The sequence below is a fragment of the Lissotriton helveticus genome, chromosome 9, assembly GCF_964261635.1.
Source record: "Lissotriton helveticus chromosome 9, aLisHel1.1, whole genome shotgun sequence".
In the NCBI taxonomy this organism is placed as follows: domain Eukaryota; kingdom Metazoa; phylum Chordata; class Amphibia; order Caudata; family Salamandridae; genus Lissotriton; species Lissotriton helveticus.
This window is the reverse complement of record NC_136070.1, coordinates 1,144,043,686-1,144,061,177: the sequence shown is the minus strand read 5'-3', so window position 1 is coordinate 1,144,061,177 and position 17,492 is coordinate 1,144,043,686. Positions and strand designations below refer to the sequence as shown.

General features: G+C 37.8%; 1 protein-coding gene across 1 annotated transcript in view; it reads right to left on the bottom strand.

Moving 5' to 3' along the window:
- ERC2 (ELKS/RAB6-interacting/CAST family member 2) overlaps positions 1-17,492 on the bottom strand; it is a 2,322,684-nt gene that overhangs the window by 2,011,997 nt on the left and 293,195 nt on the right. The window contains exon 3 of the mRNA XM_078661584.1: positions 1,588-2,004. Coding sequence (XP_078517710.1) covers positions 1,588-2,004 — 417 coding nt within the window. The remainder of the gene's footprint in view (positions 1-1,587; positions 2,005-17,492) is intronic.

The following is a 17,492-nucleotide window of genomic DNA, read 5'->3' as shown; positions in this document are numbered from 1 at the left end:
TCCACCCGGCTCCTGATGACAGGAGGATGAGGAGGAAGGGGCTGAGCGATGGTCCAGCTAAAGATTGGTGATTAAAAACAAAGGACTCTGTAGATGGATGTCTGGATTGTGCATGGCTGAGAGGCCTAGTTCAACTACGATGGCTTAACACAGGCACAATCCTTTTAATTTAGCAGAAATGCAGCAATGCCTCAGAAAGCACACTATGTGCTAAAATGGGCCTGCCAAGGCACACGTCAGTGCATCCCTGAAGCCAATGAAAAGCCACACCAAGCAGCAGTGGCAGGATACCCAGCACTGTCCCAGCTTCTTTTAGGGCTGTGCTTCCAGTCCTATCATGAACCTGGGAGAGGGATTGAGGCAGTGGCATAGGAAGGGGGGTGCGGTGGGTGCGGGCCACCCGGGTCTCATCACTGAGGGGGTGACAAAATGACAAAAATATGTGTTTTAAACACATATTTTTCCCATTTTCTCAAGCTGGGGGTGACATGTGTCATTACTGAGGAGGGTAACAAAATGACAAAAATATGTGTTTTAAACACATATTTTTGCCATTTTGTCAAGCCGGGGGTGACAAGAAATGTTCTGCATTGGGTACCACCTGACCTTGCTACGCCACTGGATGGAGGTGGGTTTTCCTCTGAACCCTCCCCTGCTGCTCTGCCTGGCTCCTCATTGACAATCATGGCTGTTAGCTTCCAGTGTCCAGCACCAGATTCCTAGTCTGCTGCTGCCATTGAGCCTCTGAGTTGCCAGCAAAGGAAGAAAGGTAAGTAAAAGAAGATCAGTGTTGGTTCTCTGTGTATGTGCGAGTGTGTGTTAGTTTAATGTGTTTGTGAGTAGCAATAAGAGTGTAACAGTGAGTTTCAATGGGTGATGGTTAATATGAATAAGGAAAAGCGAGGTAGTGAATAAAGCAGTTTGAGTGAGTTAGAATGAGTGAGTTTGGGAGGGTGATTGTGGGAGGGATTAGGAGTGAGGGGTGTATCTATCAATAGTGCAACAGGTGCAGTTGCATCAGGGCACAGAGGCCCTAGGCTGCCTCTATCAATGGTGCAACAGGTGCAACTGAGGCACATAGGCCCTGGTGCACCTGCTGCACTATTAAAACAGAACATCTGTATCCCAGGAGTTCAGATCAGAGCCCCGGTTCACCAGTAGTTGTGAGTGAGGGTCAGTGATTGGGAAAGTGTGAGTGTGTGCAAGTGTGTTTGCAAATCGGTCTGATAGCGCCGGGACACTCTGCTTGAGTAGCTGAGCACTTTATAAAACTTCTCGTAACATAACAGAACATAACAAATGAGAAACGGTGAGTGTGTGCAGAGTGTGAGTGCACCCAAGGCACATTTTGGAAACCATGGGGTAAACATGTGGCAAATATTATGCACACCACTTTTAGGGATCACCAGCCCTCACTGCGCTTATTTATAAGTGTAACAAAATACCTGGGTTGCAAAGTACACCTTTGTCAACATTTATTATTATAAGCATAGCAACATATTTCCCAATTAATGAATAAATATAGCATGGCACATGCACAGTCAGGGTGCTTGAATGTAGGCTGTAATGCCAAGATGCTGTTCTTACCTCTCGAAGATGCATGTTTTCTTTGTCCTTCTGGTCTAAAAGCACTTCCAAGTGATTAACCTGAGATTCGGCTTCCACCATCCTTCGTGCTCTCTCGTTTTCGTCGTCCATCCCTTTGGAAGGCAACCCTTTGCTTTGCAACATTTCCAGCAGCTTCTTGATGGACTCGTCTCTGGCGTTCAGGGTCTGCTTCTGCGTTTCAATCCTCAACTCCATTTCTTCCAGAGTTTTCCTTAAGAGAAAGAGCTCTTTGGCTTGCCTGTCGTGTTCTGCCTGCAGCCTGCGGAAATTCTCCTCTGTAAGCTCGATGGTAAAATGCTCAGCGCCGCGGTTTCCACTTTCTTGCTGAAGCAGATGGTTGAGGTCTCTCTGAGTACGAAGTTCGTCTTGCAGCGCATGAATCGTCAACTGCATATGCTACGATTTAAGGGACAACATTATTAATACGTGTTCATGCCTTCTATTTATTTATATAGGACAGTAACAATATTTGTTAATCTAATATCAATATTCAATTATTCTAATATCAATACATACAATCGCGCTATAAAATGTACTGATTACTGTTATACGTATAAATATATATATGTGTGTGTGTGTGGGTGTGTGCGTATATGTGTGAGGTTGTATAATAAAAATGTTTAAGAGATGGTATGATTTGCTTGGGTTATAACACCTCATACAAAGTTTTTTAAAAGTTCAGAAACTCGCTTAAAACCCCCAGTTAAAGTGCAGTTATAGTTCTGAATTAAAACTGAAAAGCTGCTACAATTTATACAGTTATGGTTAGGGCCACAATCCCTAACTCGTGCAGAAGCCATGTAAACCATAACTCACCCATCAAATGAAAAGCTCAGGCCCTCAACTTTAATGCAACATATACAATTACAAATGTAAATAATTTGACAGATTAGTCTATATGTCATATTAGACTCCTCTAAAAAAGGACTATCAAGTAGTATTATTTATTGGCTTGAGTACATAATGCTACTTAATTAAATTTTGCTTTTAGGGGCTGTAATTTATTGGCATAAATACTGTGAGGTCATAAACATTGCAATTGTTGTGCAAGTTATGCTTTGCGAATCTGTTGTCCGAGATTTAGACTGTGATCCTAACCATACCTCATGAATTTCATTGATTTTTAAGTTTTAAATCATACACATGTCTTAATTTCACTCACACAGTGACTATCTGGGGTATTTTCCAAATACACATTAAAGGTTTCTAATCAAAGTTAACCACAACGTCAGTTAAACCTATGTTCTTTTCATTGATTAATATACTACATTTAAAACGTCCATGTGGCCAACCAACACTGCTCATAGCTTAGGTTGGCACAGTGACCTATGGTTAGGTCTTCCACCCAATCCCCCATGGACAGCTACCCACAGTTGTTCAATGCCTTTGGCCATGCACAGTCCAGCCTTCAGCTGAATCCAACCCACCAAGGATAGGCAAATCCCACTGCAATTGGGCAAAGGCTATGCGCAGAGGGGTTGGCAAAGCACAGCTATAGTGCACCAAATGATTTTATGCAAATATATTTCTAACGTTGGGCCCAATTCACAAAACCGAAGGGTCAGCGGGACCCAGGGACTGTTTAGGAGTGGCATATTCGACACAGGATTCACAAATCCTATGATAGCAATTAATATACATACTATTTGTCCAACCATTGTGTTCAGTGGACCATGGTGAGGCATGGCAAATGCAACAGAATTTTTTCTTTGATGGCCAGCCTATAAGAGTGCAGCAGATTTGTGAATCTGCAGCCACACTCATGAATCTTCAGTGGTAGATGGGAGAAAAAGCTTTCTAGTTAAATGATGTGTCTTTATGTATTAACTGGATTGTAAATCTTCTGTGGATTTGCGGACAATCTGATATTAACAGTCCAGACATCTCAAAAGCTTACCCTCTTCTTTCCCAGATTGGAACACTAGTTAATAACTCATTTCTTAAAGACTAGTGAATGGACTTGCACCAATCCAAACAAACGTACTTTCTTCAGTAAAGCTCTACTTTTATAGAAATGTTGGTGTCATTTCATTCAACATTTTCTTCTGTACCAAGGAGCAAAAACTTCTATAGGAGTTAAAATGGGAAATTACACTTTATGGACCCCATTTGTTTGACCACCACTTGACAGATATTCGTGACACCGGCCATGAAGAACCCAAAGCGAAGAACTTCACTGGAAAGTTTTATGCAGAATCCTCTGCACCAAAGTTATTAACAAACCAAAATGCCTTTTCAGTTGAAGTCTGACCTAAACATAACTATATAGTCACTAATGTCACTTGTCTGTGTATGTTTGTGTGTGTGTATATATATATATATATATATATATATATATATATAAAGATAGATAGATAGATAGATATATATATGTATTATATATATATATATTTGTGTGTGTGTGTGTGTGAAAAGTGAATATGTAGTTGTGTTTGTAGATATTTAGCAACACCAGCCTTTACTTTGTTAAAAACACATTTTGTTTGAAGAAGGGCAACATTCTTGATGATGTTCATAGAAAAATTTAAAAATGGATTTCTGTAGAACTGCATTCTGTACAATAAAGGCACCAAAACATTAAATATATTTATTAGTCAATCTTAAAATCAATCTATATTTAGTATTATCTATGTGTGTGTGTGTGTGTGTGTGTGTGTGTGTGTATAATATGTATGTATGTATATATATTCACTGATAAAACAAAGGTGAAAGTAACATTATAGTTAGGTGAATATGTCAGTGACAACATTAACGTTATGAACACAAACAAAACACAGAAATTCACCAGTTATAGTTAGCAGAGCCCCACTGCTTATGACCTCACATATTACATAGCTCATGAGATGTTCTATGATATCATTTATGACATTACTGATGACATTTCAAATGACATAATTGATAACATCACTGATGACATTACTGATGACATCATCCAATGGGTGTTATATTTGTTTTATAGTATACATAGTGAAAGCTACCATATTACTTCTCTACTTAATTGTGTACAGCCTTTGCCCAGGTATTGGATGTAAGAGTTTAAAAAACAGGTGTGCTTCTAATGCATCATTGGTGTGCAGAGGTATTGAGCATGTTATAAATATTTTTATTGAAGAGAAATGGCAGTTGACAACATCGGACCATTATGTTTCACACAAGCTGTTTGGCTCTGCAAAACAAGCTTGCAACAGGACAAAGATTGTATGCAGTAGATAATAAGATTGAAGGCAGCCTTGGGATATTTGACAATATCGTCTCAGCATGGCAATTTATACACAACATAGAAGACTGTGTGCATCAGGTACTAACCTAAGTACTTATGCTTGTTTAGCTTTAGAAGATGGTGTAGCATAAAGGATTTACCAGAATGTAAAGGCTGCAGGAAGTATGACCTTTAGCACCATCAGACTTTGGTTATTTTAAGCAAATTGTGTCTCATTGGACTCATATCAACTTCATTTCTCATTGTAAGTTTGGTAGGTGTTAGACGTTTGATATAGATAAAAGGCTGTCCATAGTAGGTTATTTATTTTGGAAGAGACATTGCGTATCTTGAGTGGCTTAGCTTTCTCTGAACACTTGCATACAGATTGAACACCGTGTGCAATAAGGGATTATCAGACATCTGTGGTTGATTGCTAATGTGAACTAGCCTACCTGTAAAGTGAATGGTATAGGGCGAATGGAGCATGTAACCTATGCTTGCTACACCCAAGGGAATTGTATCTTTGATGGCATTAATGATGCCTCATAATATTCTGAGCTATGCCTCTAATGTCATACTAGTTTATAGAGCAATGTGTGCAAAAGTAGTTTGGTAGATGTAAGCAGTGATGTTATCAATGATGTAATTTAAGAAATCATCTTTGATGTCATAAATGATGTCATAGAACATGTCATGAGTGATGTAATATGTGAGATCATTAGTAGTGCATGACCGGAGCGCAAGTTATAGTTAGCTCTGATAATGATAACTGGTGAACTTCTGTGTTTTTTTAGTTCAAAACGTTAATGTTGTCACTTACATATTCACCCTAACTATAACGTTACTTACCTTTGTTTTTTTCAGTGAATTTCTAAGGTTTTTTAAAAAGCAAAACATATCACACTTAACTATAAAGTTACTTTAACTTTTGTTTTCTTCAGTGAATTGCTAGAGTTTTTTTAACGTAAAGTAAAATAGACAAATCCCCTGCAGGCAGCTAACCTCACACTGCACACAGCCTTTGCTATGCGCAGCATAAGGTTGGCCTTCAGGCCCCGATGACCCTATCTGAGGCAAAATACAAGAAAAAAAGAAACGTGAGTCATGCAGCTACCCTCCTCAAGCCTCATTAGGCCCTGGGGACCCCATCCCTCAGGGTCCTATATAATTTGAAGGGGAGTGGGCGACATGGCCCCCCTCTCTGAGCCTCTTCAGGCCCTGGGGAGCCATCCCTCAGGGCCTTATGTATTTTAAAGGGGAGGGGGGCTACATGGACCCCCCCTCGAGCCACATTAGGCCCTGGGCACCCCATTCCCCAGGGCTGGGTTTTTTCACAGTGGAGCGGGTTCGCACAGCCCCCATCCATGAACCTAATATTGCCCTGGGGATCCTATCCCCCACAGGACCTTTTTTTTTTAAGGGTAGGGGGGCGCACTGCTCCCCTTCCCAAGTCTTAAAAAGCCCTGGGTACCCATCCCCCCAGGGCATCTATTTTTGAAAGGGGAGGGTGACCATGTAGCACCCCTCTCTGAACCTATTATGGCTCTGGGGGACCCCAGAGGGTCACCCTTCCGGATCCAATATAGACCTCAGGAAACCCACCCCAGGGGTCGAAACTTAGAAAAAAGAGAGACATGCCCCCTGAGCCTTAAAAAAGCCCTGAAGACCCCAGCTTGATTTGCCCCAAAAGAAATAAGGCTCCCTGGACCAATCAGAATGCTCTATATTTAAACTGGCGATACCACAAGAGGCTCTTGAGCCTCTAGATATACAAATATTTTTGCCACTTTATTTCTAAAATACTACTAAACAGATTTGCATCATATCACAAAAAGCACAATATGAGGGGCAAGATCTAGCTTCCTGGCAAATTTGGTGTAGTTACGTTCAAGATTTTTTGCTGTAGCCATGCTGAAAGGCTTCTATGGAAAACACATGGGAAATTTGCATTTTGCAATCCTCCTTTTTTTCTGTGCCTCCACTTGATGGATCCCACCAAAACGTTTGATGCACAAACTAGTCAAAAAGTAGCATCTTGTTTGGGAAAGTTTTACAGATATTAGTCAAACGGGGCCAAAGTTATTAGCGTCATAAAAAATGCATTTTATATGGAAACGCTGATCTAACCATAACTAGCCAGTGGTGACTATAATATATATGAATTTGTTGTTAAAATTAGATTTTTAATTATAGGAATACAAACCCCTGACTGCCGTACCCTGAAAATAGTGTAAACGATCATCAATACATAACATAATATATTGCATCATAGATAACAATTAGAAACTACTAAAATCAGTATGTTGGTGATAAATTGTTAGACATAAAAACTCTAATAAAAAAACTTATGAGAATGTCTTCAATATTTGATAAAATATCTGTATCTGATTCATTAAACTTTCATTCTGTTTATCTGTGAATAACACATTTGACAGGGCTGATAGCCAACAGAGCATAAACAGAAGCATATTTAAAAAAATGACATCCAGAACAAGGAAATAAAACATACTATTAGCTCTAGCACATTACTCTATGCAAAGCAAATGACTGCAAATAGTGGACAAACCTTTGTTCTTCGTGCATCCAAAAACTGTACAGCATGGTAAATGAAAGAAATTAAGCAAAATCAACATAAAACAGAAAACGGAAGCAAAAAATATCTAACAGAAAGAACGCAATGCAATATAGTATACTCTTGAAAGGAAAACTGTTCTTCGACAAACCACAACAATTTGGATGACCTGACTTCAAGAAAGCCATCACTGATTCATTAAATGAAGCAAAATAATCAGACATTGAGGACTCTGGATAATACAAAAACATGCACAAACAAATGTCTATTTTATAAACCTATTTAAACAATCATGTATCGGGGTTTATGTAACATCTTAGCAACTAGTGTCATAATTTCCTACCTCACCATTTCGGTTTAATCAATGGTTATTGTATTTGAGGTTATCTTTCACCTATCGAAAAAATACGCTGCAACATATTTTTGGTTATTAACAATGACGTTTATATGTTTTTGTCTACATACATAAAATGTATTTAAAAAATAGTTCACAACCTGGTGACCTTTTTGATGTCACGATATGGCACTTTGTAGAAATTATAATGCTGCAGTAAATTCATATGTATGCATATATGAATGTAGTGGTCACAATATCCACCCCCTCCAGAACCCACTCTACAACACATGCTATAATGCTACTTGAACCAGAAATGAAGGAGCATATTGGAGGATAAGTGTTTTTACCCACACTTGGGAGAAGGATGGTAATTGCACCTTGGCCTACTGAAATGGTCCTTCACCCTTTAGACCTAGAAGTTAAAATCTTAGATAAACTTCAGTTGTATTGGGCGAGAACTCCAAACAATAAGATCATGAATAACGTGAGTTTGACTGCAGGATCTTTCTTTGGGGTATGGTGTGTTGTTTATGTAATTTCTGCTAAGAATTTATTTGGACATGTTAGACATCAAGGATATGGAGCCATCTGTTTTTTCTGTTCTTTTCAGAAAGAGCATGCATTCCACAGCATATCTTCAGGAATCAGGCCTTTAATGTAATTAAGTATTGTACAACAGCAAAAAAGGTTTCAGCACTCTATAGAAAAATTAATAATACTTCTTATCACAATCCACTTCAGGTAAATATTGAAAGAATTATTGCACATAAGGGAAAAAGGCATCCAGATTCGATAGGTGTATTTATTGTTCTAACAATCTTAAAGCGGCATAGTAACCGCACGCAATCCGGTCAGTACGTGGGTTTCACATACTGACCGGATTGCGTGCGGTTACTATGCCGCTTTAAGATTGTTAGAATACTGTATCGAGTGTCTCTCTCACACTGCTTCTTTGAAATATTACATGTCGCCTAAGGAACATAACATATGCCATATATTTAAAGCCCTGAAGAAGTCTCTTAATGAGACGAAACGCGTTGGCTATGATGAATTCGTCTGTGGAAGAAGTTTATGTTCTGTGTATAATAAAAAGAATTTTGGAACAAGAAATACATCTATCGAATCTGGATGCCTTTTTTCCTTATGTGCAATCATTCTTTCAATATTTACCTGAAGTGGATTGTGATAAGAAGTATTATTAATTTGTCTATAGAGTGCTGAAACCTTTTTTGCTGTTGTATTGAATTTGTAGGATTAGTTTCTACAGTGTGGGGAGTATAGGGGGAAGTACTCCTTGGTTTCATGCACCTTCAATTAAATTAGGGGACACTGTTCATTTGTTGGGTGCGGATTCTATTAGCCCTGATCTCTGTTCTTTTGCTTGTTTGAATTAAGTATTGTGCTAGCATTATTTTTTAAATTCAGAAAAAGTGCCTATGGATGTTTTTTCTGTTCACCGACCTGTCTTAAATTCTTATGCTGCTTTCAGTCCTCATCTTAGACTTCCTTTGATCTCTCCTTATGCCCTAACTAATGTGGTTCTGTGTACCACTTTCTCACCATTGTTGGTATGTTCCCTAATCCAATCCTGTTTGCACATGTGTGATATGTGTATGTCTTTCTCATGTTCACAGTATAGATTTCTCTCAGTTTGTCTCTCTCGCACTCAATATCCTCCCTCTGTTCACTTACCTCTCTGACTTTTATCTTACCTGCTCTCACCTGTGTGTGTGGACGATTTTCTCATCTTTGTGCTTTTGATGGTTCTCTTACTCTGATCCTTACTCAAACATGCCTTCATGCATCTCTGTGTCATTCTATCACTCTTGCTCTCCATCTGGATTTCTTACTCCTTCTTACTTAGATATTCTTCTTCCTCATCTGTGTCTTTGTGTCCCTCTAACTGACTGACTTTGTCTTTCAATCCTCTCTTTCTCTCACTTTTATCATTCGATCTCGGATCCTCTATTGCTGTCTTCCTAGATCTCATTCTTACTCATCACATCTTTATGATCAATCACTCTTGCACACCATTGGTGTCTCTGTCTCACTTTCTCTCTGACCTCTGCTTAGTTTTCACCCTCACTCACAGATGTGCATACAAGGTGCGCACATCTTTGGCTCTGTGCCTTCAATTTGCCTCCAACTGACCCCTGCAATATTTGAAATATGATTCTCTCATCTCTGTTCTATTAACATTTCTCTGTGTTTCTCTCTCAACTCTGTGTGATTCATCTTTTAATTGTCTACGTTTCTTTGAGTTGTGCTTACCTCTTTCCCCTTCTCTCCCAATATGGCTAACTATTGGTTTCTTTTTTTTACTCTGTTTCTTTTTTACATGCTAGTGTTTTCATTGCAATTATTTTTCTCCCACTCAATTGTTTGTCGAATCTCACTTTCTCTATCACTTTTGTGGCCCTGCTCCTAATCTAAGTCTCAATGAGATGTATGTCTATCTTGCTTAGTTTTGTGCCTTTCATCTTCCAATAACTCACATCTAGGTATATTGTGTGTATGTGTCTCTCATGTCTGTGTTTTGGCATCACTCTGCGTCTCTAACCTCTTTCGTATTGTTCTCCAGTTACTTCTCTCTCTGTTTGAGATACATGTGTCTGTGTGTCTAAGATGTGATTTCTCGTTTTCTCTGCTCTCCCTATTGCTCCCTTTAACAATACTGGCACCTCTCTGTGTCTCACATGCTCAGTTTCTATTTGGAGAGATAATAATATAGGCTAGAGAAAGTCTGGAAGCAGACAATGCTGCTCCAAGAACAACCCCTACCTGCCCCTCTTCTTAAACATTCTCTTACTGAAGCGTGAAAGGTGGATAGACAGTACAACAAATTAGAACATTTCTCAGTCCATCTTGTCCTCCTGCTTACTTCCCTAGGGTACTAAAGAGCAGGGCTGTAAGGAGTGGCCACTGCTTACAGAATGTATCCTTAGCACTCCAGACTTCCTGACAGCGGGGAAAGTGGGTAGATATGCCCAGACCTTTCAAGAGGTGTAGATAAGAAAGAAGAGCCATTCCCCTTCCAATACTCACCCAATCAAATATCACATCACTATTGATATCAGTAACTTCACTAAAGCTACCCAGTGTTCCAGAACTGACTTGTAGCACCCCTTTATGCCAGAGCCCACTGGTTTCAACTGTTGAATGCATGCTGCAGTTTTGGGGCATTATATTTGAATCTAATAACACAATGTAGGGGTTGTATATTACTATTAGCAAATAACATTTCTTTAATGTATACAGAAGAAGGTCAGCTGTCATTTCACTCAGAAGCAATATATATGTTTATAGACATTAATTTTGGATGTAGGCATCATCTTCACTTTCATTGTAAAAAGTAACCGCAAATTATGCGCAAAAAATCAAGGTGCATTCCCACTGAAAACAAACATATACAAGATATAGGATAAATGTGTGCATATCACAATGTCATGAATGATTGCAGTCAAGAGTTCACCAGTGATGCAATCAATGACATCATTTCTATTGTCACCCTCTTCGGTGACTATAGAGAGACATATATTTCACAAAAGTGCCTCTGTAATCTCACTTCTTTAGCTAAAGTTTACACCTCACTCCATCGGCATTTCTATACTCTTAATAACTTTGACCCTTCACCTGGTTGCAACAAGCCTACAAATACACAGTACAAAATATCACCCTGACCAGCGAGGTGAAGAATGGTAAAGAGTCAAAGTTATACGTGGGTTTCAAAACAATTTAATCTGATAAATACAGCTGAATGAATGTGCACTAAATTGAGCAGACATTAGTGCATGCCTCTATTTGATGCTTTGGAATTTTCATTCACCATCTCTGCAGACAGAAATTGAAACAAGCTCTACATTAAGCATTTGTGAGATCACTATATGTATGTTAACGGTCTAATATTATAATCAAGCTCTCATTCGAAGCTCTGTTATAAAGGCAGCATTTTCATAAGCTGTTGTTCATTTACCTTTATAAGGGCAAATAGCTCACTATATTTTCCTTTAGAGCTTAGCGAATGGACTTGGAAGAACAGAAATTAAACTTTTTTATCAATTAGAGTCTGTTGGTGTTAGAATACTTAATATGGCCTTCCCAAAATGATGCCTTTGACTAATGAGTCTGGGTTTGTAATTAGAACAATTAATATGAACTCATCAAATTTTAGCACTTTCCCCCAATGAGTTTGAGTGCTGTCACAATAGTAATTTTGAGATTCCTTATAAAAAAAAATGCTATTTCCATTTTAATAGTACTAAATATGTTTGTAATAATTTAACCAATGTAGTAATAAAGTATCTTAGCTAAGTCCAAAACAAAATGAATATTCAGATAAAACCATATTCATTTAAAATATTTACATATATGCTCTTGCTTTTACAAATAATGTAATTGAAGTTATATAATACCTTTCTTTAAGAAAGACAATATTTTTTCAGATATTTCATAATGATAAAACAATTTTTGGGGATTTAATAAGTACTGTAAAAAATGAATAAATCAATTTTAACAGTATGCTGTATTTACTAAATGTTTTTTTAACATAAGTCCTATTACAAAAAACTCAACATTTTTGATAAATAGTATCCTTTCATTTTTTTGACTGGATGTGAAGTATTTTCTTTTCAATTTCAACACCATTCTTTTAATATTGACTCCTTTTTTCAGTCTTTATGCTTCTTTAGTCTCATGGGGCAGACGATATGGATGGCAGTTTCTGGGATGCGGCATTACATTTCAGGTAAACCCAATTATTTTACTATTTCTAATTAGTAGTAGTGGTTAAAGGGTGATGGAGCGAGGTGCAGAACAAAATTTTGTGCAAACTCGCAAAATTAAACTTCCATAATAAATAATTGTACTAATGAGTTTGAGAGTGAAAAATACTAATCAACCTAGATTAAAATGCATTACACGACACAAGGGACTAATAAATGTGCTCTTTGTTGCATTTGCAAGTACGTTGAAAAATAATAAACTAACCTTGTCTATTGTCTTTGTCAGTATTAAATGTGGCTGCTTAACTAATGGCATGTGCTTATTTTATGTGCTTATGTTATGTCTTTTCGTTTTTTATGTGGCATAAGTGCGTGGAGAAACCTGAATATGAAAAGCTGCTTTGTGTGCTTTCAGCTAGTTAATATAAATTAATGGGATAATAATTAGCAAAGGGGGTGGGTAACAGAAGGGTTTTCAATACTCTAATTAATCGATGTCTTGTGTTTCTTTGAATACTAGTTTTCCATGAGCGAGGCCTAAGGCCTGAGGCCTAGCGTTTTGAAAGTGGTGTTTGGAATCCTGTCGTGAAGAGCTGAGCACAGAGAAATAAATATATAAAATTGGTTGTGCAAGATGAGCTCTGCAAGTGACAAAACCAAGGACAGGATGTGACAGACCTGCCAAACCAAGGAAGCAACGGACTGATACAAACATTGTTGCATTTCCGAGGAAGCTAATGGTCTCGTGAGGAAAAGAGGACAATGGCTTTTAGAAAAGCTCAACTTTGGTTTGAAAAAGATGATGACACCATATGGGCTGACGTCTGTCAGCCAATCCAAACTCTGGATGGTCAAGAAAAGAATACTTTTTAGTGAGATTTGCTAGTTAGAAAGGTATAAAAACCTAGCCCCAAAATGGGAGGGGGCTGCTTGCTTCCCGAATCCTGAAGGGTGTGACGTGCTGACGGACATTTGGCGCACATAAGGATAGTAGGCCTTAATGACTTTAACTTTTAGATGAAGTGAGTTTTATACAGGGAAAATAGAACTTAGGGTTGGAAATCTGTTTATTTTACTTTAATTCATGCTGATTGATGACACTTTGAAATGTCAGTCTAATATGCCCTTCCTCAATAGAATGCTGCTAATTTGCTAATAAAATGATTCTTACTTTAAAATGCTCTTACTTTAAATAATAAAGCTAATAAATTAGATATTGAAATTACAAGCTGGTCTTGTTTATTCATGGTCTAGTTGCCATTAGTTGATCCATTTACCTTAGTGACTTAACCCCTTCAGTGCTAATGACAAGGGTAACTCGTCATGGAGTTTCCATTGATTTCAATGGAAATTACATTGAAGTGCCAGAGGATGCCTAGCATCCAAGTGGTTAATTAAATTGTTTTATGCTAAAATTCCATGGTAAGAAATGATAAACTGCAGTTGTATATAAATGTGTAAATAGTTTATAAATAGTTCTGATTAATTAGGTCACATGATTCAGCTGCCCAAAATTTGTCTCAGTAGTTTATGGGCCTTGTGAGAGTTATATGATTAATGGTGAGTATCATGGTGTTGGGTAGTGATGTTGAGACAGATTTTCTATAGGGACGCTGCATCAATTCCTTGGTAGCAGAGTTACGGTTACTATGGTAACGGACATGCTACATGGTAGTTACATATGATTAATGACTAAAACATGTCGAGTTTGTTAAGTTGTTATATGTTGTTGAAAAGGTTTTTTCCAGCAGTGTGAAAATTCCTAGTGTAGTGTGACAAGTGTAGTTGCACAGTGCATTTGTTCTGTTTCAAAATAGTGGTATTGTCATATATCACTAGTGTTGTGGACGTACAACACAAGTTTAGGAATTTTAGGTGTGCTAGGTTAAATGTATAGTGAGGATTGTCTATGAAATTGTAGCTTTCGAGTATAGGGACTTGGAGCCTGTTTTACAACTCACTGTGAAAAGAGTAGTAGAATTTATCCAAGCTTGAGTGAAAGGTAAGGAAGCGTCGTCTATCTTACTGGCGAGTGTGGGTTTTCTATGGTCGGTTAAAGTCCTACCAAGACTCATGTATGCATGGTTAGGTTTTCTTCCGTTTGAAAGTGCGCAAATGATTTTGTAATTACGATCGAGTCAAACTTTGAATTGCTACCATATGTGCATTCAGAGGGAAACAAGTTCGTCATTACCTGTTAGAAGGGTAGGGTAGACTTACTTTATCAACAAATCTAAATATTCTGTGAGAATAGCGTCGTCTATTCCACGCAAAGAATACTTGGATGATTGTAAAAGCTATCACTTTATTTTAGCGAAACAGACAAATGGTTCGTTTTTCTGTAGTTACAAACTGAATTCCGTTGAAAAGAATTGTTAAAATGTTGCTGTGAAAATATTTTGTAAAGGAGGGGCTAGTGAGAGACAGGGAAGCTGCAGCGGCTGTGTACGTCACAGGGTCCGCGCTGTGATTGGCTAACATACGTCACAGCTAGCGCGCTGATTGGTTCACGTGACTAAGTCGAGCTGACAGCTGATTGGCTCCTTCTGAAAGCAGCGAGTCTATTGGTTGAGCAAGGTGGTGACGTAGCTCAACCTGATTGGCTTGTTGGTGAGTTTCGCGCACGGATTGGCTGGCTTAGCAGAACCAGAAGAAAACATTTACGATCATTTAGAATTAAGCGGATTTGATTAAAAACATGGGTTATTTCTACAAGAAGGAGGAAAATAAGCTTACATTGCTTCAGAGATTGAAAAATATATTTAAACCTGACAAGAAAATTGAAACGCGAGGTGGAAAGTTACTTCATAAGTACAAAACACCTGCAGCCTATATGGAAGGTGAATATGGTTATCATACTTGTCTTTGGATGGATAATTGGATGGAATATACAAAGGATGATGGTGTATTAGCATGGCCGGAAGACGGGTCATTTAATATTAAGGTTTTGAAAAATTTAGAGAAAAAATGATGGCTCTTGTGCCAAAACCCAGACCTACTCAATTTGAAGCTTTAGTTGAATGGGAGGATGAGATGTTTGAACTCGAACGGGAAAACAGAGGTGTAACAAGAGGTCCAAAATTAGACATTAATAGGGAAACTCATGAGGATAGAATGCGTCGTTGGAGACGTGCAGACATGTGTGATGGTTTGTACCCAGTAAGAGTAATGGTTACTGAAGTACCAGGTCAAAAGAATACCCAAAAGAGAAATAATATTAATGAAGAAAATGACTCAGAAGATGCGGTTTTAGAAGAGATTTATATCACAAAACCGAAACCCCCAGCTTACCAATATCAACCAGCCTGTTAATGGTCTACCCCAAGAATTCCAGTCACACCAAGAGTCTCCCCGAGTGCTCCTCCACCTCCAAAAGAAATTATTGATGAGACATCTACCATGTCAAATCAAAGCTATGGAAAAACACCTGAAAGAGTAGAGTTAAGGTCTAATTCTAGCATATCAGGAGAAAATAGAAATTATATTGAAATTCCCAGAAATGATTTTGAAATTTCTCCAATGCAGAGAAATGAAGCCCCAAGAAATGTAATGAGAACAGAAAGATGTAATGAATTACCAAATTCCTCAGAATATTTCCGATGGAAAGATGAGTTAATACAACAGTTAACTAAAGGCATGGAAGCAGTAACGGTACCAGTAACGATTGGTCCTGTTCAACCAGTGTTTGATCAGAGGGAAATTAGACACTCAGCTTTGACTATTCCATTAAATACAGAAATTCAGAAAGTAGCTGAAAAATTTTACTCAGAATTATCAGAGATTCACCGAGAAAAAACAATGCCTGACTTAACTTTTAATCAAGGTTCACCATGTAAAACTCCGTTTGGTGCAGAATCTGATACTGAAACTCCAGAAAAAAGCATAAATAAAATAGGTTTAACACATTCTCCACAAAGCTCAGAATATAAATTACTTGATGTGGCAAAGTTAAAAGCAGATTTGGAGGAATTCATTATTGGTACAATTGGACCTGACAGTTTTGAAGCTATATCAGGATGATGAATTATTGTTTATTTGTAAAAGCATACAATGGAAAACGAAAAATAAGTATGAACAATTAGAGGAAATGGCTACTGAATTAGAAGTAGATTTGAGTAGGCAGAAAAATCTGCAGAAACATTACAGATTGGATTTCTCTGAAAAAGATATTGAGAATATGAATACCACAGGAAGAATAATTCATGTAAAAGAATTAATTGTGTTTCTAAAAAGATTTGGTGAATTAAGTAAATGGAGAGTAAAATGGACAAAGAAAAGAGAGGAAGAAAGACGAAAAAGAGGAGAAGTAGCAAATCAGTTTCCAATGAGAGAAATAGCAGGAGGTGGGTATGTGCATGTTCCTTGGACAAGGCAGGATATCTTATTGTTCACAAATGATTTTCCTCGGCTGAGAGAAAAGCCTGTAGAATGGTATCGACAGCTGGATAGATTTATTAAGGTTTCAAAAGTTCTGTGGATTGATCTAGATGGATTCTTTGACATAGTTGTTCCATTAGATCTTTGGACAGAATGTAAAGTTTCTGTAAGTTGGCCTAAAGAAGAACCTGGTCGCGATAGAATAACAGGTGCTCCATCACCAGATGTTATGGATCTGTATGATAAAGTAATTTACTGGTTGAAAAACAAGATTCCCCCGAAAGAAGTTGATTGGGTTAAAATAGACAGAACAAATCAAGAACCAAAAGAATCAGTACATTCATTTTATGAGAAATTACTGCTGGTATTTAAACAATACAGTGGCTATGAAAAATTAAGTGAGAAGGACATGAGTCACTTTATTTACAGGTTTGTTTATGGCTTAAGACCTGAAATTGGTGATATGATTAGAAATGGAATTGTAGGTTGGCAATCACTTTCAGTTGATGACATTCTGAGAAAAGCTAAATATTGTAGTGACGAGATAGATGCCAAACAGAAGAAGCTAAAGGAGAAAACTATGTGGGCACTGGTAAAGGTAGCTGAACAGCAGATAGCAACCCTCAATAATAAAAATGTTCATCAGAATCAAGGTAAATTGAAGGGTAATTTTAA